The following is a 26,921-nucleotide window of genomic DNA, read 5'->3' as shown; positions in this document are numbered from 1 at the left end:
TCTCTCTAGAAGAAGAGTGAACACATGCCTGGTGCCCTACCCTTTACTGTTGCCGCTCAGGGTTGACTGCATCTGATCGCCGGCGGAGCTTGCGTTCACAAATCCCACAGGCCTGTAGCTAACAGTGAGGTGGTTCTTACCAGCAATGCGTGAGGGTGCTCACCCGGGTATCCCCCAGGGCTCCATGTGGAGGGAACTGGCAAGTCTTTCTCCGAAGCAGGTTTGACTATGTATTTCACAGACTGCTTCCTGAGAGTCAGTCTTACAGTCAGCCTGCATCTAGGTGCTGACTCTGATCCTTTTGGGACACTGTCAGGTCCCTCAACTACTAGGAACCACTAAAAAAAAAAGTCTGTTTGAGTAAGCACATAGATTTAAAGGACAAACAACAGTTTAGCCTGTGCTGATTTGATGAGGCTCATCTTCTATCCGACACCAGTGGTCAAGACTGGCAGAGCTGTCTGTGTTATCTACTGTGCAGAACCCACAGAGGGAATAAGAAAAATGAAAAAAAAAATGAGGAAATACATTACAAACAAAAGAACAAAATAAATCTCTAGAAACAAATCTTAATGAAGTGGAGATAAGTGATTTACACAGTAGAGCTCAAAACAACAGTCATAAAGATGCTTGTCAAGGTCAGGAGAGCAAGGCATTATTAACAAAATAAGCATTTCAACAAAGATGTAGGTATTTTTTTAAAATTTATTTTCTAACAGAAATCATGGAGCTGAAGAATATAGTAACTAACTACAAAATTCAGTAGAGGTGTTCAGCAGAAGACTAGAATAGGTGGAAAGAAAGATCAGCCAAATGAAGATAAGGCAGTGGAATCTATCCAATCAGAGAAGCAAGAAAGAAAAAAAAAATGAAAGGGAAGATAGCTTTAAGGACTTAGAATACACCATAACGGACCAACGGACAAATTATAGGGCTCCCAAAAAGGAGAAGAGATAGACAAAGGAGCAGAAAGCTTCTTCAAAGAAATGATGGCTAAAAAGTTCCCTAATCTGGGGAAAGTCATAAAAGTCCAATTCTAGGAAGACCAAAGAATACAGATAAGCTGCATCTCAGGAGATACACACCAAGACACATTGCAGTTAAGTTATTCACAAATTAAAAGACCAGGAGAGCATCTTAAAGCAGCAAGAGGAAAATAACTTGTTATTTACAAGGGAACTAATGGAAGACCATCAGCAGAAGCTTTATAAGCAAGAAGGGAGTGGGATAATATATTCAAAGTACTGATAGGAAAAAAAACAGCTAACCAAGAATACTCTACCTGGCAAAGTTTTCTTTGAGAACTGAAGGAGAAATAAAGAATTTTCCAGACAAGAAGAAACTAAAGAGTTGATCATGAGTGCTTTTACAAGAAGTGTTAATGTTTCAAGCTGGAATTAAAGGACATAAATTAGTAATATAAAAATATATGAAAGTATAAAATCCACTGCTAACAGTTAAGTATATAGAAAAATTCAGAAAACTTCAATATTGTCATAGTGGCACATAAATCACTTCTAACTCTAATATAAGGTTAAAAAACATAAATATTAGAAATAATTATAACTACAATAATTTCTTAATATATACACAATGTAAAAGATGTAAATTGTTGCCATCAAAAACAAAATGGGGAAGAAATGTGTAGAATTAGGGAGCTTTTGAATGCATTCAGTTTAGTTGTTAACAACTTAAAATAGACTGTTGTGACTCTTAAGAAGTTTTATTAAAGCCTCATGATAACCACAAAGCAAAAACTTATAGAAGAAACACAAAACACGAAGAGAAAGGAATCAAAACCTACCACCTCAGAAAATCGAATCACAAAAGAAGAGAGCAAGAGAGAGAAAAAGGAGTAAAGGAACTACAAATCAGCTAGAAAACCATTCACAAAATGTCAGTAGTAAATCTATTCCTACCAGGAGAGGAGGGGCAAGATGGCAGAGAAGTAGGAGACCCTGTTTAAACCGGCCCCCTAAAGTGAGCTAATCATCTACCAGAACTCTCTGAACACCCATGAAATCAGCCTGAGATGTAGGATTATACACTTCTGGATCTCTACGGGGGCAGAAGCCACCAGTGGAGATCTAAAGTGTACTGGGAGCAATTGGACTGATACCGAAGGATAAACAGAAGGGGGAGGGAGCCTCCAGAAGCGACCCACTGCAGAGTAATACCCCAGTACGAGAGTGCCCTGTGGTTGGGACCAGCAGTAACTTGGAGTCTGGTTACAAGCACTAAAAAAGAGCGAAAGATCTTCAGGGACAGCTGGTGGAATCGGGTGGTCAGGGGCACAGGTCTAAGCCCACAGTCCCAGGATGGCCACTGCTGGTGACCACCCCAGGCGGAGAGAGAGCGGCAGAGCAAGTGTGCCGTGCAAGTGCGCGGCTTGCACCATGGCTCGACTGGGCACACTCCCGCCCCACTCATGAGGGAGTCTGGTGATGGCGCCAGCCTGCGCTCCCTAGAACTTTTGCACACTGTGTGAACAGGGTCTGACCCACTCCCTACCAGGACCTGAGAAAACTCTGTGGTCGCTAGCCATCCATCTCTAGGACTGGCCGAGTCACCATCCCACGGTGGCAACCTGAGGTCTGGACCCTGGACTATACAGTCCCAGCAAAGGCAGCCACCAGAAGCGGGCTCCCTGGACCAATATCGCTCACGGTTTTAGTAGCAAAGACAAGCAGGTGCAGAAACAAGCCGGCGCTTCGGGCAACCCCAGGACAGTGGCTGGGGATGTGCTCTGCCTTTGGGAGTTTGTATGGCTCAGCGGAGTTGGCAGAGGAGTCTGTGTGTTCTGGACCACCCAGAGGGGAGCAGACTGAGGCTTCTCTCAAGTGGAGGTCTGGGTGCAGTTCACTTTTCACTGAACCTCCAAAAAGCTGCAGAAAGCCCCCAAAAGGAAAAAAAAAACCTCAAGAGAACAAAAGCCTGAATAACCAGTTTCCAGAGCCCAGCCCTTTGATCAAGGGCAGGAGGACTCAACCCAAGCAAGACTGACTGAAAAATGAGGCAGGCCCCTCCCCTGAAAGCCAGCCAAAAGAATGAGAGGACAGCCACCACAAGGTCCCCATAAAGCTGTAAATCTCCAATATCAGGGGAAAACAATATATTAAGCTCCTGGTGTTGCCCTAAAACCTGTATATTTCATAGATACAACTTTAATTTTTAATTTGTTCTCACTATTCTTGTTCGTTTTAATTTTTTAAACCTACTTACCATTACAACTAGAGGTTTAATAAACATATTCCATAATAACCTTTTAACTTGAACTTTTTGCATACATATACATGTGTTTTTCTTTTTCTTTTCTTTTTTTTTTAATATACATATAGATACAAGCTTCAAGGTAATCCTCTTCCCCTAATCAATACTACTCCTATATATAAACCAATTTTAATCTCCCTTTATCTCTGGAAAGTTGAGTCCTTTAATGAAGATAGCAAGATACACCCAGGAAGAACTGAAATAACCTTCCTCATTCCACATGGAACCTTCCACATGGAGGATTTATAACCATCTTCCCATCCTTGTCTTCTGTCAGTGTTTCTGTATATTTGTTTTTGTTCTGGTATTATATAAATCTTATCCTTGGGGTTATTTTGACTATTTTTTTTTCTTGCCTTTTTTTTTTTTTTTTTTTGGTCAGTCTTTTTGTTTGTATACCTTATAAATCTTATCTTTGGGGCCTGTTCTTTTTGTTTGTTTGTTTGTTTTCCTGTCTCTTTCTCTCTCTCTCTCTCTTTTTTTTTTCTTTTTTCTTTCTTTTTGGTGGTGACTTCCGATTGCTCAGAAGCATTCCAGGGTGCACTTTGCCTGGATCGTGGTTGATATATTCAGCTATACATCCCCTCAACCACCTCTCACCAAAATGACTAGAAGGAGGAACACCCAACAGAGGAAAAATTCAGAGACTGTGCCCTCTCTATCAGAGCTGTTGGGTATGGACATAAACATTATGTTGTAAAGGGAATTCAGAGTAACAGTTATCTAGGCAATGGCTAGGTTGGAGAAGTGACAGCATGGAATCAATTAGGGCAGAAGTGAAAGCTGCCTGGGAAGAAGTTAAAAATGCTACCAATGAGATCCAGTCTAATCTAAATACTCTAACAGCTAGGGTAACCAAGGCAGAATATAGAATTAGTGATCTAGATGACAAACTGATAGAGAAAAAGGATCAGGTGGAGGCTTGGAACAAATGTCTTAGAAGCCATAAACAGAATTAGGGAAATAAATGACACTGTGAAACATTCCAACGTCATAATTATTGGGATACCGGAGGGGGAGGAGAAAGAAAGAAGGTTAGAAGATACAGTTGAACAAATTCTTGATGATATTTTTCCCAGTCTGGGGAATGGAACCAGCATTTGTGTCTTAGAGGTAGAAAGAACATCCCCCAAGATCAACAAATCTAAAAAGACCTCGAGGCACTTGATTGTGAGACTGACAAATCATAATTTTAGACAAGTGCTTTTTAGAGCAACTAGGGGGAAGATATTCCTTACGTACAGAGGAAGGTCCATCAGAATAACGTCAGACCTGTCCATAGAAACCTGGCAAGTCAGAAAGACTGGCAAGACATATTCAGGGCACTAAATAAGAAGAATATGCAGCCAAGAGTACTTTATCCAGCAAGGCTGACATTCAGAATGCATGGAGAGATAAAGAGCTTCCAAAACTGGCAAGGTTTAAAAAGAGTATGTGGCCACCAAGCTGGCACTACAAGAAATACTAAGGGGGTTTCTATAAAGGAAGAAAGAACCCAAGAGTGGCATAGAACAGAAAATTACAGAAACAATCTATAGAAACAAGGACTTCATAGGCAACATGATGTCAATAAAAACATATCTTTCAATAATCATTCTCAACGTGAACAGCCTAAACAGTCCCATAAAATGGCACAGAACTGCAGATTGGATGAAATGACAGGACCCATAGTTAAGTTGTCTACAAGAGACCCACTTGGAACGTTAGGATACATCCAGACTGAAAGTGAAGGAATGGAGAAGCATCTTTCATACCGCTGCGCCTGAAAAGAGACCTGGGGTAGCAATTCTCATGTCAGATAAATCAGATTTTAAACTAAAGACTGTCGTCAGATAAAGAAGGACACTACATCATTCTTAAAGGGTCTATCTATCAAGAAGATCTAACAATTGTAAATATTTATGCCCCCAATATGGGAGCAGCCAACTACAACTGTTAATCAAGATAAAGAGTCATATTGATATGAATACATTAATAGTAGGGGATCTTAACACAGTAATACATCATCCCAAGCAGAAAATCAATAAAGAAACAAGAACATTAAATGACACATTGGACCAGATGGACCTCATAGATATATACAGAACATTCCACCCTAAAACAACAGAATACTTACTCTTCTCGAGCACACATGGATCTTTCTCCAGAATAGACCACATAGTAGGTCACAAATCAGGGCCCAACCAATACCAAAATATTGAAATTATTCCCTGCATATTCTCAGACCACAGTGCTTTGAAACTGGAACTCAGTCACAAGAAGATGTTTGGAAGGAATTCAAACACTTGGAAGCTAAAGACCACCCTGCTTGAGAATGTTTGGATCAACCAGGAAATCAAAGAAGAGCTTAAACAATTAATGGAAACCAATGAATGAAGACACTTCAGTCCAAAACTTATGGGGGGAAATACATAGCCTCCCTCAAAATACAAATACAAGCCTCCCTCAAAAAAAACTGAAAAATCCAGAATACACCAGCTCTCTTTACACCTTAAAGAACTGGAGAATCAGCAGCAAATTAAGCCAGCCCCACACACAAGAAGGGAAATAATCAAGATTAGAGCAGAGATCAATGAGATAGAAACTAGAGATACAGTAGAACACATCAACAACACTAAAAGCTGGTTTTTTGGAAGAATCAATAAGATTGATAAACCATTGGCCAAACTAATCCAAAAGAAAAGAGAGAGGAGCCAAATTAATAAAATTATGAATGAAAAGGGAGAGATCATGACTAACACCAAGGAAACAATCATCAGAAATTATTATCAACAGTTATATGCCAATAAGTTAAGCAACCTAGACAAAACAGGTACGTTCCTAGAAACCTATAAACTTTCAAAACTGAATCAGGAAGAAACTGACAACCTGAATAGACCAATATCTAGTAAGGAGATTGAAGCAGTGATCTAAAACCTCCCAAAAAACAAGAGCCCAGGACCTGATGGATTCCTTGGAGAATTCTAGCAAACATTCAAAGAAGAAATAATACTTATTCTCCTGAAGCTATTTCAAAAAATAGAAACAGAAGGAAAACTTCTAGACTCTTTTTATGAAGCCAGTATTACCCTGATCCCCAAACCAGGCAAAGACCCCACCAAAAGGGAGAATTTCAGACCAATATCCCTGATGAATATGGATCCCAAGATTCTCAACAAGATCCCAGCTAACTGGATCCAATAGTACATTAAAAAGATTATCCACCGTGACCGGGTGGGATTTATCCATGGGATGCAAGGGTGGTTCAACATTTGCAAATCAATCAAAGTGATACAACAAATAAATAAGAAGAACTGCGTGGTTCTCTCAGTTGATGCAGAAAAAACATTTGACAAGATACAGCATCCGTTCCTGATAAAAACCTTTCAATGTATAGGGATAAAAGGAACATTCCTGAACTTCATAAAATCTATGGAAACCCCACAGCGAATATCATCCTCAACAGGGTAAAGCTGACAGCTTTCCCTTGGAAATCAGGAACACAACAAGGATGTCCACTATTGCCTCTGTTGTTCAACATAGTACTAGAAGTCCCAGCAACAGCAATCGGACAACAAAAAGAAATAAAAGGTATTCAAATTAGCAAAGAAGTCAAACTCTCTTCGCAGATGACATGGTATTTTATATGGAAAACCCAAAAGACTCCACCCCCAAACTACTAGAACTCATACAGCAATTCAATAATGTTGACAGAATACAAAATCAAGGTACAGAAATCAGTTGCTTTCTTACACACTAACAATGAAAATATAGAAAAGGAAATTAGAGAATTGATTCCATTTACTATAGCACCAAGAACCATAAGATATCTGGGAATAAACCTAACCAAAGAGGTAAAGGATCTGTACTTGAACTACAGAACACTCATGAATGAAATTGAAGAAGACAAAGAAAGATGGAAGAGCATTCCATGCTCATGGATTGGATAGAATAAACATTGGAAAGAATAAACATTGTTAAAATGTCTATACTGCCTAGAGTAATCTATACTTTCAGTGCCATCCCAATCAAAATTCCACCAGCATTTTTCAAAGAGCTGGAACAAACAATCCTAAAATTTTGTACGGAACCAGAAGAGATCCCGAATTGCTAAGGAAATGTTGAAAAAGAAAAAACTGGGGGCATCATATTGTCTGATTTCAAGCTTTACTGCAAAGTTGTGATCACCAAGGCATCTCAGTACTGGTACAGAAACAGACACATAAACTAGTGGAACAGGGTAGAGACACCAGATATGAACCCTCAGCTCTATGGTCAAATAATCTTTGACAAAGCAGGAAAAAATATCCAGTGGAAGAATGACAGTCTCTTCAATAAATCGTGCTGGGAAAATTGGACAGCTGTGTGTAGAAGAATGATACTCGACCATTCTCTTACATCATACACAAAGATAAACTTGAAATAGATAAAAGACCTCAACTTGAGGCAGTAATCTGTCAGAATCCTAGAGGAGAACATAGGCAGTAACGTCTTCAACATCGGCCACAGCAACTTCTTTAAGACATGTCTCCAAATGCAAAAGAAACAAAAACTAAAATGAATTTTTGGGACATCATCAAGATCAAAAGCTTCTGCACAGCAAAGGAAACAGTGAAACAAAGAGACAACCCACGAAATGGGAGAAGATATTCACAAGTGACACTACAGATAAAGGGCTGATATCCAAGATCTATAAAGAACTCACACTCAACACACACCAAACAGATAATCACATCAAAAAATGGGCAACAGATATGATCAGGCACTTCTCCAAAAAAGACATAAAAATGGCTAACAGAAAAAAATGTTCATCATCATTAGCTGTCAGGGAGATTGAAATCAAAACCACATTGGGATACCATTTTATACCAGTTAGAATGGCCAAATCAACAAGACAAGAAACAACAAATGTTGGAGAGGATGTGGAGAAAGGGGAACCCTCTTACACTCTTGCTGAATAAATGCAAGTTGGTGCAGCCACTTTGGAAAACAGTGTGGAGATTCCTTAAGAAATTAAAAATAAAGCTACCCTATGACCCTGCAATTGCACTATTGGGTATTTACCCCAAAGATACAGAAGCACTGAACAGAAGTGTACCCCATATGTATGTACCTCAATGTTCATAGCAGCAATGGGCACAATCACCAACCTGTGGAAAGAGCCAAGATGCCCTTCAAAAGATGAATGGATAAAGAAGATATAGTCCATATATACAAAGGAGTATTATGCTTCCATCAGAAGCATTTTTGTATCAACATGGACAGGACTGGAAGAGATTAGGCTGAGTGAAATAAGTGAAACAAGCAGAGTCAGTTATATGGTTCACTTACTTGTGAAGCATAAGGAATAACATGAAGGACATTGGGAGATGGAGAGGAGAAGTGAGTTGGGGGAAATCGGAGGGGGAGATGAACCACGAGAGACTGTGGATTCTTGAGAAACAAACTGAGGGTTTTGGAAGGATGGGGAGTTGGAGGATGAGTGAGCCAGGCAGTGGGTATTAAGGAGGGCACGGATTGCATGGAGCACTGGGTGTGGTGCATAAACAATGAATTTTGGAACACTGAAAATAAAACAAATTTTAAAAAATCTATTCCTACCAACAGCTGTTTAAATGTAAATGGACTATATTCTCTAATCAGAAGACCTAGAATGACTGAATGAATTTAAAAACAGAAGGAAAGAAAGAGACCCCCCCCCCCAAAAAAAAGAAAAAAATAAAAGACCTAATTCTCTTCTGCCTACAGAGACTCATTTCTGCTTTAGATATACAATCAGACTGAAAGTGAAAGAAGGGAAGAAAGACCATGCAAATGGAAACTGAGGAAAGAAGGAGTAGTTATGGTTATATCAGACAAATTGGCTTGAAGCCAGAAACTATAACAAAAGCCGAAGAATATCATTTTTAATGCTAAAGGAGTTAATTCATCAATAAAATACAACATTTGTAAATACTTTTGCGCTCAACAGCAGAGCACCTAAATATATAATAAGCAAATATCAACAAATCTGAAAACAGAAATAGACAGCAACCCAGAAATAGTAGGGAGTTTCAACACGCTATTTTCTTCCTTTTTTAAAATTAAATTCAATTTAGTTAACATAACGTGTATTATTAGTCTCAGGGTAGGCTTTAGTGATTTATCCATTGTATATAACACCCAGTGCTCATTACATCAAGTGTCCTCCTTAATGCCTCTTACTCAGTTACTCCATTTCCCCCACCCACTTCCCTTCCAGCAACCCTCAGTTTATTCCCTGTAGTTAAGAGTCTCTTATGGTTTGCCCCTCTTTCTGTTTTATCTTATTTTTCCTTCCATTCCCTTATGATCATCTGTTTTGTGTCTTAAATTCCACACACAAGTGAAATCATACAGTATTTGTCTTTCTCTGACTGACTTAACTTAGCGTAATATACTCTGGTTCCATCCACGTCCTTACAAATGGCAAGATTTCATTCTTTTTTATTGCTGGGTAATATTACATTTCCATATTTTTATATAGGGGTGTGTGTGTATACTTATGTGTACACACAAACACACACACCCCACATTTACTGTATCCATTCATCTGTCAATAGACATCTGGGCTCTTTCTGTAGTTTGGCTACTGTGGATATTGCTGCTATAAACATTGGGGGGCACATGTTCCTTTGAATCACTATTTTTGTATTCTTTGGATAAATTCCTAATAGTTCTATTGCTGAGTCATAGGGTAGTTCTATTTTTAGGTTTTTGAGGATCCTCCATACTGTTTTCTAGAGTGGCTGCACCAATTGGCATTTCCACCAACAGTATAAGAGGTTCCCCTTTCTCTGCATCCTCACTGACATCTGTTTTTTAATTTTAGTCCCTCTGACAGGTGTCAGGTGGTATCTCATTGTGGTTTATTTGTTTGTTTGTTTTTTTAAAGATTTTACTTATTTATTTGACAGAGAGAGACACACAGCAAGAGAGGGAACACAAGTAGGGGGAGTGGGAGAGAGAGAAGCAGGCTCCCTGCTGAGCAGGCAGCCTAATGTGGGGCTCAATCCCAGGACCCTGGGATCATGACCTAAGCTGAAGGCAGACACTTAACAACTGAGCCACCCAGTTGCCCCTTTCATTGTGGTTTTGATTTGCATTTCCTTGAGGATGAGTGATGTTGAGCATTTTTTCATGTGTCTTTTGGCCATTTGTCTGTCATTAGAGAAATGTCTGTTCATGTCTTATGCCCAGTTCTTGACTGGATTTTTTGTTTCAATACTCTATTTTCAATAATGGCTAGATCCTTGACTCAGAATATTCAACAAGGAGACATGGATTTAAACTGCCTATTGGACTGCATGGGCCTAACAGACAGCTACAGAGTATTTCATGTAACGGGAAAAAATGCATTTTTTTTCAAGCACATATGGAACATCCTACAGGATAGATCCTATGTTAGGCCACAAAACAAGTCTTCATCAGTTTAAGATCATGCTTCCTTTCTAACCATATAGATATGAAGCTAGAAATCAGTTACCAGAAGAATATTCAGAAATCTGCAAATATATGGAGACTAGGGGCGCCTGGGTGGCTCAGTGGGTTAAGCCGCTGCCTTCGGCTCAGGTCATGATCTCAGGGTCCTGGGATGGAGCCCCCGCATCGGGCTCTCTGCTCCGCAGGGAGCCTGCTTCCTCCTCTCTCTCTGCCTGCCTCTCTGCCTACTTGTGATCTCTCTCTGTCAAATAAATAAATAAAATCTTAAAAAAAAGAAAAAAAAAGAAAAGAAATTTAAAAATATATATATATATATGGAGAGTAAACAAATGCTTCTGTACAACCAGTGGCTTAAATAAGAAATTAAAGAAGAAATAAAAAAGTACCCTGAGACAAGTGAAAATGGAAACATAACATACTAGAACATGTGAAATGGAGCAAAAGCAGGTCTGAGAAGGAAGTTTACAGTGATAAATGCCTATATTAAGAAAAAAGAGAAATCAAACTAAATTTATACCTCAAGGAACTAGAAAAAGTAGAACAAACTAAGCTCAAAGTTAGTAGAAGAAAGGAAAAAAACAAAGGTCAGAGTGAATATAAACAAAATAGAGACCAAAGAGACAATAGATCAACTGAAAAGTGGTTTTATGAAAAGATAAAATTGACCAATCTTTAGGTAGACTAAGAAAAAAAAAAGAACACTTAAATTAAAAATGTAAGGAGATACATTACAACTCACATGATACGAATACAAAGGATTGTAAGAAAGTTCTATAAGCAATTATACACCAACACATTAGAACACTAGAAGAACCAGATAAATTCCAAGTACACAACCTACTATGCATGCATTATGATGAAAAAGGAAGACCAGCTAACAAGTAAGGAGTTCAAATCAGTAATCAAAACACTCCCACCAAAAAAGTCTAGGACCAGATGGCTTCTTGGGCAAATTCTACCAAACACTAAAAGAAGAATTAATACCAATCCTTTTGAAATTAATCCAACAAATAGAAGAGGAAGGAACACTTCCAAAATCATTTTAAAAAGCCAGTGTTACATTGATACCAGAGTCAGACAAGGACACTACCAAAATTAATTAATTAAAGCCTTATATTCCTGATGAATGTAGATGCATAAGTCATCAACAAATTATTAGCAGATCAAATTCAATAGTATATTAAAGAGATCATACCAATATCAAGAGTGATTTATCCCAGAGATGCAAAGATGGCTCAAAGTCCCCAACTCAGTCACTGTGATACACCACAATAACAAGAGAATAAAAACCACATGGTCAAAACAACAACAGCAACCACATGGTCATCTCACTGGATGCAGGAAATGCATTTGACAAAATTCAACATCATCTCATGATAAAAACTGGGTCTAGGAGGAACATACCTCAACAAAACAAAAGCCATGTATGTCAAGCCCACATCTAATATCATACCCAATGTGGAAAAGCTGTAAAAGCTTCTCCTCTAAGGTCAGGAACAAGACAAGGATGTCCGTTATCACCACTCTTTTTCAATGTAGTATCGTATGTTCCAGCCAGAGCAATTAAGCAAGAAAAGAAGTAAAAGACATCCAAACTGGAAAGGAATACATAAAATTTTATATATATATATATATATATATATATATATATATATATATATAAAGCCTTAACGAGTCCACCACAAATCTAATAGAATAAATGACTTCCTTAAAGTTGTAAAATACAAAATCAATAAATAAAACTCAGCTGTGTTTCTGTACAGTAACAACAAACTCTCAGAAATTAAGGGAACAGTCTTGTTTACAAAAGCATCAAAAACTTTATATAAGTATTTAGGAATAAATTGAATCAGGAAGTGGAAGATCTATACAGTGAAAACACTAAGACATGGGTGAAAGAAGACACAGATAAAAATATATTGTATGTTCATAGAATGGAAATATTAATATTGTTAAAATTCCCGTACTCCCCAAAGCAGTCTACAGATTGAATGCAACCCCTATCAAGATTAAAGGAGCATATTCCACAGAGATAGAAAAAATAATCCTAAAATACATATGGAGCCACAAAAGACCTGGAATGGGTAAAGCCATCTACAAAGCTGGAGGCTTCACCTCCTGATTCAAACTATATTACCAAGCTATGATAATCAAAACAGCATGATTTTGGAATAAAAACAAGCACAGATCAGTGGAACAGAATATAGAGCCCAGGGATACACCCTGGCATATATGGTCAATTAACTTTCCTCAGAGGAGCCAAGAGTATACTATGGGAAAAGGAGAGTCTCTTCAGTATATGCTATTGGGAAAACTAAATATTTACATGCACACTGAGCCCTATCTTACACCATGCACAAAAATTAATTCAGACATGGCTTAAATTCTTCAACATGAGATGTGAAATTGTAAAACTCCTAGAAAAAAGCCTCAGAAATAATCCTTTTGACATTGATCTTAACAATGCTTTTTTGGACTGGACTCCAAAAGCACAGGAACAAAGAGCAAAAATAAACAAGTGGACCATGACAAAAAAGCTTCTACCTAGCAAAAGAAGCCTTCAACAAGATGAAAAGGCACCTTACAGAATGGGAGAAAATATTTGCAAACTACATGTCTAATAAGGGGTTAATATCCAAAATACACAAGGAATTTTTACAACTCAGTAGCAAAAATAACAACAACAGCAACAAATACCTCAATGAAAGAATGGGTAGGGGGAGGGGGCAGGGGGATGCACCTGAGTGGCTCAGTTGGTTAGGCATTTGCCTTCAGCTCAGGTCACAATCCTCCAGGTCCTGGGATGAAACCCTACATCAGGCTCCCTGCTCAATGGGGAGTCTGCTTCTCCCTCTGGCTCTCCCTCTGGTTTCCGCATGCTCTCGCTCCCTCTCAAATAAGTGAAATCTTCTTAAGAAATAAAGAATAAAAATGGGCAAAGGACTGTTTTAACAAAAAAGACACACAGATGGCCAGCAGTACATGAAAAGGTGTTCAGCATCACTAATCATGAGGGAAATGCTAATCAAAGCTACAATGAGATGTTAGCTTACAACTGTTAGCATAGCTGTTTTCTAAAGGAAAGAACCAAATGCTGGTAAGGGTGTAGAAAAATGGGAATGCCTTTGCGCTGTTGGTAGAAATGGGAACTGATGCAGCCCTTATGGAAAACAATATGGAGCTCCTTCACAAAATTAAAAATAGCGATCCCAACTTCTATGTATATATCCGAAGGAAGAAAATCTGTATCAGAAAGATATCTATACCCCTGTGTTCATTGTAGCATTATTCACAGTAGCCAAAGTACAGAAACAGTCTAGGTGTCCATCACAGATGAATGGATAATATGTATGTGTGTGTGTGTATATATATATACACATATATATATCAGCCGTAAAAAAGAAACGTCACCATTTCTGATAACATGGATGAACCAGGATGACATAATGCTAAGTAGAAAAAGACAGAGTAAGACAAACACAGCATGACCTCACCTATATTGGGAATGTTTTAAAGAACTCTAACTCACAGATTAACTCCTAGAGATTACAGTGTTTCTAGCCAGGTGCTGGAGGGTGGGGAATGTAGGAAGAAGTTGGTAAAAGGGTACAAACTTTCAGTTATGAGCTAAGTATAGTCTTGGAATCAAAGATGTAAGACGGTGGCCTTAGCTTATAATACTGTGTTTTGTAATTGAAATTTGCCAAGAGAATAGAACTTAAGGGTTCTCTCGAAAAGAGAAAAAAATAAAGGTAAACGTGAGGTGACGGATGTGTTAAATAAATCAATGGTGGGAACGCTTTCACAAGGTGTACATGTGTCAAATCAACAGGTTGTACACTTCAGATACGTTATAAGTGTACTTGGCAGTTATACCTCAGTAAAACTAAAGAAAAGACTGATTTAACGGCAATAGCAAGAACTGATTTCTAAAATAACAATTCTTGAGTCACCTGAGTGGTTCAGTCATTAAGTGTCTGCCTTCGGCTCAGGTCATAATCTCAGAGAGAGAGCCCAGTGTCAGGCTCCCTGCTCAGTGGGGAGTCTGCTTCTCCCTCTCCCGCTTTTTGTGTTCCCTCTCTCACTATCTCTCTGTCAAATAAATAAATAAAATCTTTAAATAAATAAATAAGCAAACAAATAAAATAAAAAGTCTTACTGGTTACTGGTGGCTACAAGCAGTCCAGATGCTAGAAAATATTCTGTAGTCAAAACACTGAAAAAGCAGAAGGTATGAGGCTAACTTGTATTTGCCAAAAAGAGGAGAATGAAGCAAGGCAGATATTAGACATCATTTATGCTGCCTAAAATATATCATGAATTTACAGGCATGCATTTTTGCCAGAGTCAAGGAACTCCCTTATTTAAGCAGGTTTATTTCCACAGGAACCCGAATTTCATTATGGATATTTTGGGGGGATTCTTTTCAAATGATAATCCTCTAAACCAAGAAACAAAACAAGTAATGTCCCAGATATTGACTTCTTAATGGCCATTAAATCCTTTGTGTGAAATATCATAGGCAGATTCCACATATTTAAATAAAATAATATTTCATTTCATTATGAGTAAGGATGCAAATGGTTTGTGAAAGCTCATCAGCACTACTCAGAACTGTGTTTTCATTATCCATAAGTTAAATTTAACTATGATTCAATCTCATGCATCTTTCTATGTTGATGAAATGGGAACAGATTGATGTTTTCGTTCCCTTTGCCACTCCTGCAGTGTGCTGGGACCTCACCTCCCCAGACAGGAGCCAAAAGAAACAAGGATTCCTTTAATCCATGACTCAGACGTGACCCTGTTGGGGGTCCAGGACGACCCACAGAGACTTGAGGCCATGCATGAGCTGTGCTTGATACGCAAGTGCAGGGACATGCCCCTCCCAGATTCTTGAAATTTTTCTGTGATATCACTGCCATTGTCATTAACAATGGCATCTTAAGGATGAGTAAAATTTGTAAGAAAGGAAAGCTCTTTCTTTTCTCTGTCCTGTTTTCGGTTTGTATGTGGAAAAGTTGTACATGCATGTCTTCTAGAGGTACTGGTGGAAACATGTGGTATCTCATTAGATTAAATTCTGTTCTAGAAATTGCCAAGATACTTAGAAGCAGGAGAACTTTATTTGGTTCACTGTAGTCTGTTTTTCAGAAATTTAAGTAAGAAAAATATATCCTGTCTTTGCCCATCAACTTTCTCTTTTCCAGTTCTTTGTTTACTTTGCTCCCAGATTTGTTGCTGTTTTGTTGTGTTGTTGTTTAAGACGAGAATGATCATACCATTTCCCAGCTTAAATTACTCCTTTAGCTCCCAGCTGCAAATGCAGTAAAAGGATTTGGAGCTCTGTGAAAGGGAAAGATCCTGAGATCCCTCCAAGTCTCCCTGCAGATGCCTGTCCTCTCCCCTCTCCCTAAAACTGCCTGTGGTTCTCAAAAGGACACACCACCGTTGCCCATTTGTCACCACCTCCTACCAGACCAGCACACGGCACCGCCAAGAGCCTTAAGGGTGCAGTAGTGACACTGTCGTCGCTCAGGCACAAAACCCTTCCCGTTCTCTCCCTCTTGACCCCAGATCCTCTCTCCTACTCCACCCCGCACATGCCCCTTCTCAAAACCAGACAGGTTCCCAGGCACCTGGTACCTCCTTTACGTCACAGGTTGAGCTTTGTCTCCCCGGGAGGCAGTCCTTAGTCGACCCGATCCTGACACACAGCCCCTTCCAGAAAGCTGTCTGTATGCACTTAATCAGATAGTGGCTCTTCTGGACTCGCAAGTCACCGCAGGGACCAGTAATATAGAATGCAATTATTTCTTTTCATCCATAAAATCATTATTTTACCCCTCCTTTGTACCAAGTATTGTCCATTACCCTTTCACCCAGCTGCAAATAAGACATCACTAGCACATGGCAAGCTCTTTAGGGGAAGAAACAATGTCGAATCTGACCTCCTAACAAGTGCTCTTACCTTCCCTCCCTCTTTGTTGAAGCAGCCAACTGCCTATCCTCCAGCACCCAGCTTGTGTTTATGTTGTTGCTGTAATTGTTCCAGTTAACCCTCAACATAGATCTTTATTCTATAGACTGCAAAGTGGGGTTCAGGGTAATTTGCCCAAGATCACACAGATCCTCAGTCTCCAAAGCAGGAATGAAACTCTGCCCTGTCTGATTGCAAAGAATAAATAAAATAAAAATTAGTAAATAGCTGATTGAGCCACAAAGTGAACATGCATTCGAATATCTCCTGTACCCCCCTTGAGGGGGATCCAGCTTTACAGACATTGTCTGTATCCATATTCAGAGCTTGCTTCTCCCATCCTCCCACAGTCAGAGTATTTAAATACGGCCCCAGAGCAACAAGAAACTGTTGACATTGTTGCACCTGTGAGGCAAATTCTTAAAATCTTGCTCTCATTTAGGTTTCTAATTTTTTAAAAAATATATTCTGTTCACATTTAGGAAAACACCTGGCTCTTTCATGAAGTAGTATAAAATTATGGAATGATCAGAGTATATCATTAAAGATTAACCACAGCTCTTGCGTACCTGTCCCTCACCTCACCACACAGAAGCACACAGGCACATACCATCCATGCCTTGTTTGTAAGGTAAGGAAGTTAAGACAGAAAGTAAAGTGACTTGTCCACATGCAGGCTTGTGGTTGATGTCAGAATGGGAACTAGAACTCAGTTCCCCATATTTACAGACTAGCATGTTTTTACTCAGGGGCAAGGACCCCACTCAAGATTCCATGAACTTGAAGACTTTGTTTTTACCTTTTTCCTTGTGCTTACTGTATTTTTAACTTTTCTGCATTGAGCATGTCTGATTCTACCATCTATAGACTTGGTCACCCAAAATGGATACTTTGTCAATTACTTAACCTGGTTTTTAAAAGATATTAAAAGGAAACCTCTCCCATTCTACTTGGCAGCCTTTCTGTCTCAATATGATTTCATCGTCCTTTGAGTCTGAAGTAAAAAACAACAGAAATGTAATCAGAATTAGTCACACCCTAAAGGGCAAGCCTTTTTTAAGCACCTGTGATGTGAATGGGTATCAGTAGTCAGAGGGATATCTGAAGTCCTGCCATTTACTTCCTGATTTCCTGTGGCTTCTTTACCCCTAGCAGATGTATGAACTGTCATACAGTTAAAAGGAAAACCAAGTTGAAAGTTAATCTTTCCTTAGGATGTCAGTAGATTATAGAGAGAGACTATATATACCGTTTACTTAGTTACTAATGACTGATTTCACACACACACTCTGTAGAATTACAATTTTACAACAGTGTCTTCTAGAACCGTCATTCCACAGTACTCTGGGTCGGAACTGAAGTCTCAATAGGCACCAAGGTAACTGTTTCCAAGAAAATGACTTCACAGCCTAGATCATATCACTTTTCTATAGAAAACGATTTGAAAGTGTATGAAAGGAAAAATATTGCTTGTATTTAAACAGACATAGCTGAAATTAACTGAGCCGCCCACCGCTCATTGAGGTCAAAACTGAAAGAAGCTTAAAATCCGATGTGGTGGTATTTTTTTCCTTCGCCTTCAGCCTAGCAGGATGGCATCAGAGAAATGTGGACTGTTATGTATCAGTGAGACTTGACATCAGATGGTTTTTCCGAAGGCTTCAGCTTTGCCTGTGTGTCTTGCCGCTGTGGGAGATGCTGTGGAAGAAAGCGTGGCAGGTCTTCTGTTTCAGCCACACTGAAAGAAACTAATAATGTCATCAATTAGCAACTAATGCAATAGTTGAATCACTGTGGCTTTCAGAAAACTGGGATTTTATTTATTTATTTTTTCCCTGCCCATGGGTCTGCCCTGTCTTCTCATAGATGCAAACAAATGTTCAGCTGACATTTTACTAGCTAGAGATTGATGGACAGTGCTTTTCCCATTTCAGAAACATAGATTTGCTTTCTGGTGTCTAGTTTCTCTTCCAGTGAAATGAGAATGTTACTGATGAGCTGTCAAATTAGCTGGCACATAATGGGCAGGAGATAAATATTTGTCGAGGGTATTAATTAATAACAACTATCGTTTCCTGAATTCAAACCAGATGTGCCAGCGACTTTAGCATTGTCATTCTCATTTTGCACATGGGAATCCCGAGGCCAGGAAGTTTCAGAGGTGGATTCAGGGCATGGATAGTTTCTGACAGTATCACCAAGCCTCTCCTAGTGCCATTGTTGATAAATACCACAATTAAAACACACATACTTGGGTAAGAATCCACAGGAGCACAGGGCAAAGAAGGCCAAGGCAAGAGTCATCTTGGCTCTACTATGTGTTTCCTGCATGATCTTCAATAGTTTTTCTTTAATCAACTGAGCCTTGGTTACCTTATTTGTAAGATAAGTCTAATAATAGGAAGAATCTCATCATCTTGTTAGGAGAACCAAACTAGCTCATCTGTGTCAAGTGCCCAGCACATAAGCAGCCCCCCTCAGTATTAGCTATAAGTACACATTCCCGGGCTTCCTGTAGCAACTTCGCTTACTTGTCAGTAGACTGGTCTGTTTCTTCCTAGACAGCAGTGTGCATACAGAGCCTGCTTGGTTGGTAACAAAACGTAGACATTTCCAAAATGAGAGAGAGGCAACACCAGGTCCTGGTCTTCTACCTGACGGTTGTGCCCATCCCTGTGCTAACTGTAGTGTCACTGCTACATAGTTCCCTTTTGCCAAAAAAACAAAAAGCAGAACACTTTGCCTTAGTTCACTAATACAATTGGATCAAATTCACATTAAAAAAAAACTTGGGGTGCCTGGGTGGCTCAGTCAGTGAAGTGTCAGCCTTTAGCTCAGGTCATGATCCTGCGGTCCTGGGATCGGGGTCTTGGGATCGAGCCCCAAGTCACGGGGCTCCCTGCTCCGTGGGAGTCTGCCCCCACCCCACTTGTTCTCTCTCTCAAAAAAAAGAAAATTATATATATATATATATATATATATGTGTGTGTGTGTGTGTGTGTGTGTGTGTGTGTGTGTGTGCTTAAAATTGTAAAAATCTTTACTAAGTACGAAGAGGGAAAAAAGCAAATACAGATGCTAGAAACTCATGGCCATGTGTGCAGACACGTTTGTGTTGGAGGGGGGTTACATTCTCTGAGCCAATAGCTTTGATTTTATTAATTCAGTTACCTAATGGGTTTTTTCCCCTCTTATAATTACCCATTTGTTTTAGATTTTGTATCGAATGTTTATTTTTGTAAGGCACCTTAAATACTTAGAAGGAAAAAAAAAAAAAACAGGCCAGGTATTAAAAAATAGGGAAGGAGGAAGGGGAAAATAAACAACTTTCCAATATTTTTGAAACTCATGTAACTACCTGTGGACGAGAGAGAATACCCTTGCCTCAGCCCACCTGGTGAACGCCATTTTGTTTCCACCACACAGAAGTCCACAAATGGCTTGTCTTGCTTTCTTCTCTTCCATTACCATGTCCCAAGACTTTGAGCATTGTAGTGACTAATATAATCGAAGTTTTTAACTCTCCCTGGCTCAAATTATTGGCTCCGTCTGCTTTTAGACCACTGTGTAATTAAACTGAACCCCCCTAAAAAAGTGCTACCCATCACAGACTCAAACTATCTTAATACCTTGATATTTTCTTCATGTAAGACACATTTTTGCATACCCATATCAGTGGGCAATTGAGCCTTCAACCAGAGACTTTTTGATGGTATCATTTTCATCTCCTGTATCTGCCTCCATGCTTTATAAAAGGCATTCAGAGGCATTCAAGAACTACTTGTTAAATGGAATTGAACTGAAAATATTTTTATCCTCTTCTCATGTATTAGATTTTGGATAGCAATTTAGCAGCTGAATTAGGCATAATTGAACCTTCCACCTGTTTCCAGCCATTGCTTTATCAGAAATCTAGATAGATACACATGTTGGTTATTAACTTACCTAATGTTGGTTGTTAACTTATGTTACCATTGAGGAGCTGTAACATATAATGAACCAAACAAACTTGTCATGTTGATTTCTTACAGGGTTTCAAGGATATTTCTCTTGAGAGATTTATACACGGTGGAGCCAATGTTACGGGATTCCAGTTGGTCGATTTTAACACACCTATGGTAACCAAACTAATGGATCGTTGGAAGAAACTAGACCAGAGAGAGTATCCGGGATCTGAGACTCCTCCAAAGGTATGTGTTTACAGCAGGAGAGCCAAAGCAAGAAGGCAGAGTGCCACCTTGCTTGATTGTGGCTAGGTTGTGTGTGTATCCTGTGACTCAAATTTTTCAGCACTCTACCCGCATCTGCAAATGACCCACCGTGACAGTGGATTTGGGGGTCATAAACTAATTTTAGCAAGTAATCAGATGTACAAATGTGGGATCCATGAATGAGGAGGATCAAATGCACTTCCTTTAATTGTACTTGATTCTTTTGGTGTCTCATCAAAGATGTAAAACACGATTTCTGATCTCTCGTGACTCGCTGCCTAAAGCAAAAGCAATCTTCCGGAATAAAGGTATTCCACAAGGTAGCCCTAGCGAGTCTTTCCAGTCAGATGTCTTTCTTCCCCCTTTCTAGTGAGCCAAACTGAACTGCCCTACATTTTCCGTCCTTCCCAGTCCCTGTGCTCTTGCTTCAACCTCCACTGCGCTGCACTTCATTCCATCTGTCAGATCTAACCACCTCCTGAGCGTTTATCTCAAACACTACTTTCTCTGTGAAGCCTTTCCTTAGATTTCCAGAAAATATCAGCTGTGGAATCTCCGTAATTTTGGACTGAGTTATTCTCCCCAAGGATTTAATGTAATTTTTTTGTGTACTTCTTGTTCCCCTTCTCTGAAGTCCTTTGGGGCAGTATAATCTGGGACACATCCTTGTCCTTGCCATTCCCAGCAGTGTCCAGCACACTTTCCACAGAGCTCACAGATACCATATGCTATTTCATTCTTCTATTTTTTTCAAGATTTTATTTATTTATTTGACAGAGTGAGAGAGATCACAAGTAGGCAGAGAGGAAGGCAGGGGGTGGGGGGGAAGCAGGTTCCCTGTCAAGCAGAGAGCCCAGTGCGGGGCTCGATCCCAGGACCCTGGGATCATGACCTGAGCTGAAGGCAGAGGCTTTAACCCAGTGAGCCACCCAGGCGCCCTATGCTATTTCATTCTTGCAACTACCACAGGAAATAGTGTTCTTTGGTTTGGTTTGGTTTTGCTCTGTTTTGTGCCCCATAAGTGAAAAATGTATACATTCCCCTAAAACTATGAGTGGCAGAGTTAGAATTCATGGAGTTCTTCTCAAAGCGAGGCTCCTGGTGCTGTGCTATGATTCTGCCAGACTCCATCTTGTTATCTACAAACCTTGGTAAACAGAGCTCACTTCACCATTGAAATCACTGGTTGAAGCAGGAAATAACTCTCAGCTAAGACCTTGGTTTTACCCTGTCCTAAAATGAAGCATTTATTCAATAAGAATGTTCTAGATGCCATCCAGAATTGTGCACCCATAAATATAAGTTCTTGGACTTTAACTCAGTAAGACATGTGGAAGGGAATTAAATCCCTTGAAAAGGTAAGACCTGTTTAAACTACTGCCTCTTTCATGTCTCAGCTCTGTGACCTGTCAGAGGTCTTTGCTGCTCTAGCCAGCTGTCTGCTTTTCTCTGCCCCACTCTGTATGATATCAGTCCTTTTTTCTAGTTCACATGTTTCACACAAGTGGATGGACTTCTTAAAACACAGCAGGTGCATTTGCTTTTTGGTGCTATCTCTTCCCAGCTTTTTCCTCCCTGGTGAAAAAGCGACAGTGTTTTTCTCTTTTCCTTTCTTGATCCTAAAATAGTAGCAGGTGCATTCTTCTCATGCCCTAATGTCTTTAGTAGTTCTCCTTTATTTCTTGTTTTTATTTTCTTACTTTACAAAACAAAACAAAACAAAACAATTTGTTGGCTTTTTCTACTCAAGTGTGCTTGGTCCATGCAGGGGAGGACATATGTTCCTGTTTGGCTTTGCACCGTGCTTAAGCACCTTCATTGCCGTCAGCCTCCCCATCCCAGTGGTGAGGGTGTAAGTCTATCCATAAGTCTTTTTTCTCACGTCTCTGAAGAATGTATTGCAAGGCTGTTTATTTACATGTCACACACACATTTCTGATGAAGCTTTTTAACTAGGTTCTCTACCACTGGAAGGTTCTTTGTTAGGATTTATCTTCTTTATCTCATCCACAGTCAGCCTCTCTTCCTCAGAATGCCAGCTGGTGTGCCTACTGATCCTGTGGCCTAAGTTTGCTTCCTGCAGTTGAATTTCAAACAGTTGTTTTTCTCTTGCAAGGCCGAAGCAAGGAGACCATCCTCCATATTCCTCAGCACAGAGCTACCTTCGGCACCGGCTTAGAATGGGTTCCTCCCCAAGAACCGACCATATGGGTTTCCTAAAACAGATCACGTGGGGTTTGGGTCATGATTAGCCGTCAGTGCTCTGCCGTGCTTTGGAAAACTGTGCCCTCTTTTCCACGTGTTCAGGAAGTCCCGTAGTCAAACTGTGCACATATTCCCTGGTCCTTTTATGAAATTTTCAGTTTATACAAGTTACATTTTCTTCTCTTTTTCCTCTGTGTAGTGCCTCTCCTAGGCTGAATCATTTTTTTCCACTGGCTTTGTTTCTTCTCCCAGAGAAATGAGGGGGCGTGGTCAGAAAGCACAGGGCATGTACTGCACTTCTCCACTTTGGCCCTGGCTTACAGTGGAAATGTGGGGGAATGACTCAGCCTGGCCGCACACATTCACACAGGTGTGGGCAGAGTGACGCTCTTTCCTGTGGACAGCAGTGACCAGTGTTAAATCGGCATGTGTTATTTCTGGCATCTTAGATCTAAGAAGCGGTCAACATTCCCACATTCTTCTGAGAAACCAAACCGGCATACACACGTCAAGTCAGTAAATACATACTGAATCTCCAGGAGCCTTGCTCAGCATTTCAGAAGAGGCATCCCTGCCCTTCTGGGACTCAGCCACAGCATGTGACCGCAAGGCAGCCAGAGGCATCATGCAGTTAGCCACTTAGACTTCTCTCCTCCTGTTCACCAACAGAAAGAGGCCTTGCTTTTCTCAGCTAATGGAAAACTGTATTAGAATTTCTGAAGACTGGAAGAGATTATACTGAGTGAAATAAGTCAAGCAGAGAGAGTCAATTATCATATGGTTTCACTTTTTTGTGGAGCATAACAAATAGCATGGAAGACAAGGGGCATTAGAGAGGAGAAGGGAATTTGGGTAAATTGGAAGGGGAGGTGAACCATGAGAGACTATGGACTCTGAAAAACAACCTGAGGGTTTTGAAGGGGCAGGGGGAGGGGGGAGGTTGGGGGAGCCAGATGGTAGGTATTAAGGAGGGCACGGATTGCATGGAGCACTGGGTGTGGTGCAAAAACAATGAATTCTCTTATGCAGAAAAGGAGGGGAAATTTTTTAAATAAATAAAAATAAAAATTAAAATTAAATTTTTTTTAAAAAAAGGCACCCCACAGAGTGGGAGAAGATATTCCTTAATGACAATACAGAAAATGGGCTGATATCCAGAATTTATAAAGAACTCCTCAGAATCAACACAAAATGGATAATCACGTCAAAAAATGGGCAGAAGACTTGAACAGATACTTCTCTAATGAAGACATACAAATGGCTAACAGACACATGAAAAAATGTTCATCATCACTAGCCATCAGGGAGTTTCAAATCAAAACCACATTGAGATACCACCTTACACCACTTCGAATGGCCAAAATTAACAAGACAGTAAACAATGTGTTTTGGAGACAGTGTGTAGAAAGGGGAACCCTCTTACGTTGTTGGTGGGGATGCAAGTTGGTGCAGCCACTTTGGAGAACAGTGTAGAGATTCCTTAAGAAATTAAAAATGGAGCTTCCCTATGACCCTGCAATTGCACTACTGGGTATTTACCACAAAGATATGTATGTAGTGAGAAGAAGGGCATCTGTACCCCCAACGTTCATAGCAGCAATGGCCACAGTCACCAAACTGTGGAAAGAACCAAGATGCCCTTCAACGTACAAATGGATAAGGAAGATGTGGTCCATGTACACTATGGAGTATGATGCCTCCATGAGAAAGGATGAATACCCAACTTTTGTATCAACATGGATGGGACTGGAGGAGATTATGCTGAGTGAAATAAAGTCAAGCAGAGAGAGTCAATTATCATATGGTTTCACTTACTTGTGGAGCATAAGAAATAATACAGAGGACATAGGAAGCTGGAGAGGAGAAGGGAATTGGGGGAAATAAAACGAACCATGAGAGACTGTGGAATCTGAGAAACAAACTGAGGGTTTTGGAGGGGTAGGGGTGGGGGTTGGGTGAGCCTGGTGGTGGGTATTATGGAGGGCACAGTTGCATGGAGCACTGGGTGTGGTATATAAACACTGAATTCTGGAATTAAAAAAAAAAAAAAAGAATTTCTGAAGAATGTGTTTTCTCCTTTTTAAATCCCCGTCTTGATCTCAGCTCACATCTCAATCAGGGTCTCAGGCTCCTGAGTTTAAGCCCCACACTGGGCTCCACTCTGCACATGGTGCCTACTTTAAAAAAAAAAAAAATCAGAGGGGTATGATTTGGTATACATTATGTGTAATAAAATGATAATAGGAATTTCCAAAGCTAGAGTCAATTAATTATCATTAATTTGACTATCCTTTAGGCAGGAGGGTGCTTAATGTCATAAGCACAAGCTCCTTCCGCCCTGTTTCCAGATTGATAAGACTTTATCATTCACCAATATAACTACTTTCATTTTGTTAGTACACATCTGCCCTGACTTATGATGGAGTCCTTGTGATGGCCGAAACGTTCCGCAGTCTTAGAAGACAGAAAATTGATATTTCAAGGAGAGGAAATGCTGGGGATTGTCTGGCAAATCCTGCTGCTCCCTGGGGCCAGGGGATTGACATGGAGAGGACGCTCAAACAGGTAACAGTTTTGGTTAAGTGCAGTTTATTGTAGTCCTGTTTAAGTGGCATATTCGAGAAAATAGAATAATTTATTGGAGAATAAATATATACTACAGTTGCCATTTCAATAGGTTAAGCCATTAGCATTTTTGAGACATTTCTAAATACAATACTGAGTAGAATACTTTTTATGTATGTTAAAAATATATATATATGTGTAATATATATATATATGTATATGATGAACTATGTTACGCGCCAGTATAGACAATCCCAAGTCCCAAAGACTTTGAACAAAAGTGTTTCTCACTCAAACACACATTAGATATGGAGGGGTATTCAGGGACCAAGGCTGACAGCAGCTGCCATCCACAGTGCCACAAAGGGAAATCAGGTTATGGAAGGTTTCAAATTGGCAATTAAACACTGTGGCCCAGTGGTGGCACTCATCACAGCTGTTTACAACTCACTTATTTTAGTCACAGAGGCCTACATAACTACAAGGGCTGTGGGAATTACAGCCTATCTTGGGGCCAGAAAGTATAAGATCCAGAAATATTTTTCAAACATTGCTAATGACTACCTCAGTAGATCTCTATAAATTGCCTTGTAACCTTGGATTAAGTAAAAATGAATTAAAAGGAAATTTGGAATAAAATAAACTTGAATTTTTTAATATGTTTATATTTTGAACTTCTTAATTTTAATATTAGCAAAGAGAAATATGATCTAGTGTGATTAGCAGGACTATTTAATGTATTATGTGGACACATAAATAGAACCAAAAAGTAACTACGAATGAACCGTATTTCCTTTCCTATACGCAACACTTCAGTATTAAGGAAGTATTCTTTATCACATAACAAAACATATTCCTCTTTTAAGTATAGAGCAGAATTGTTTGTATCCCTTTGATTTACATCTTTAAGCTTATATCCCAGCAGCTCAAATACTCTTTGGTTTTTTAGTGAGTTATTTATAGTTTATAGTTCCATACTCAATGTGTTGTTATAAGCCTAGCAGATGAAGTTAAGATTTCTGAAAGCAAAATGGCCCATGAATATATGTATGGGTTTTATTTTTCATTTATAGGTTCGCATTCAGGGACTGACAGGGAACGTTCAATTTGACCACTACGGACGTAGGGTCAATTACACAATGGATGTGTTTGAGCTGAAGAGCACAGGGCCCAGGAAGGTGAGCTACACTCAACCCATTTTCCTAGTTTGCATTTGACATACTTAAAGGCCTACAGGTAAAAAGTAGCTG

The 26,921-nt window shown here is 39.6% G+C and overlaps 1 protein-coding gene across 10 annotated transcripts in view; it reads left to right on the top strand.

The window, feature by feature from the left end:
* The window catches only part of GRIA4 (glutamate ionotropic receptor AMPA type subunit 4), a 407,250-nt gene that overhangs the window by 312,081 nt on the left and 68,248 nt on the right, over window positions 1-26,921 (top strand). For all 10 annotated transcript variants that reach the window (XM_044257740.1, XM_044257741.1, XM_044257742.1 and 7 more), the window contains exons 7-9: window positions 20,722-20,880; window positions 25,504-25,671; window positions 26,745-26,849. In XM_044257740.1, coding sequence (XP_044113675.1) covers window positions 20,722-20,880; window positions 25,504-25,671; window positions 26,745-26,849 — 432 coding nt within the window. The remainder of the gene's footprint in view (window positions 1-20,721; window positions 20,881-25,503; window positions 25,672-26,744; window positions 26,850-26,921) is intronic.

The sequence above is a fragment of the Neovison vison genome, chromosome 7 (genome assembly GCF_020171115.1).
Source record: "Neovison vison isolate M4711 chromosome 7, ASM_NN_V1, whole genome shotgun sequence".
NCBI classification, from domain to species: Eukaryota; Metazoa; Chordata; class Mammalia; order Carnivora; family Mustelidae; genus Neogale; species Neogale vison.
The sequence above is the reverse complement of the archived record's forward strand: the minus strand, read 5'-3'. Positions and strand labels throughout refer to the sequence as shown.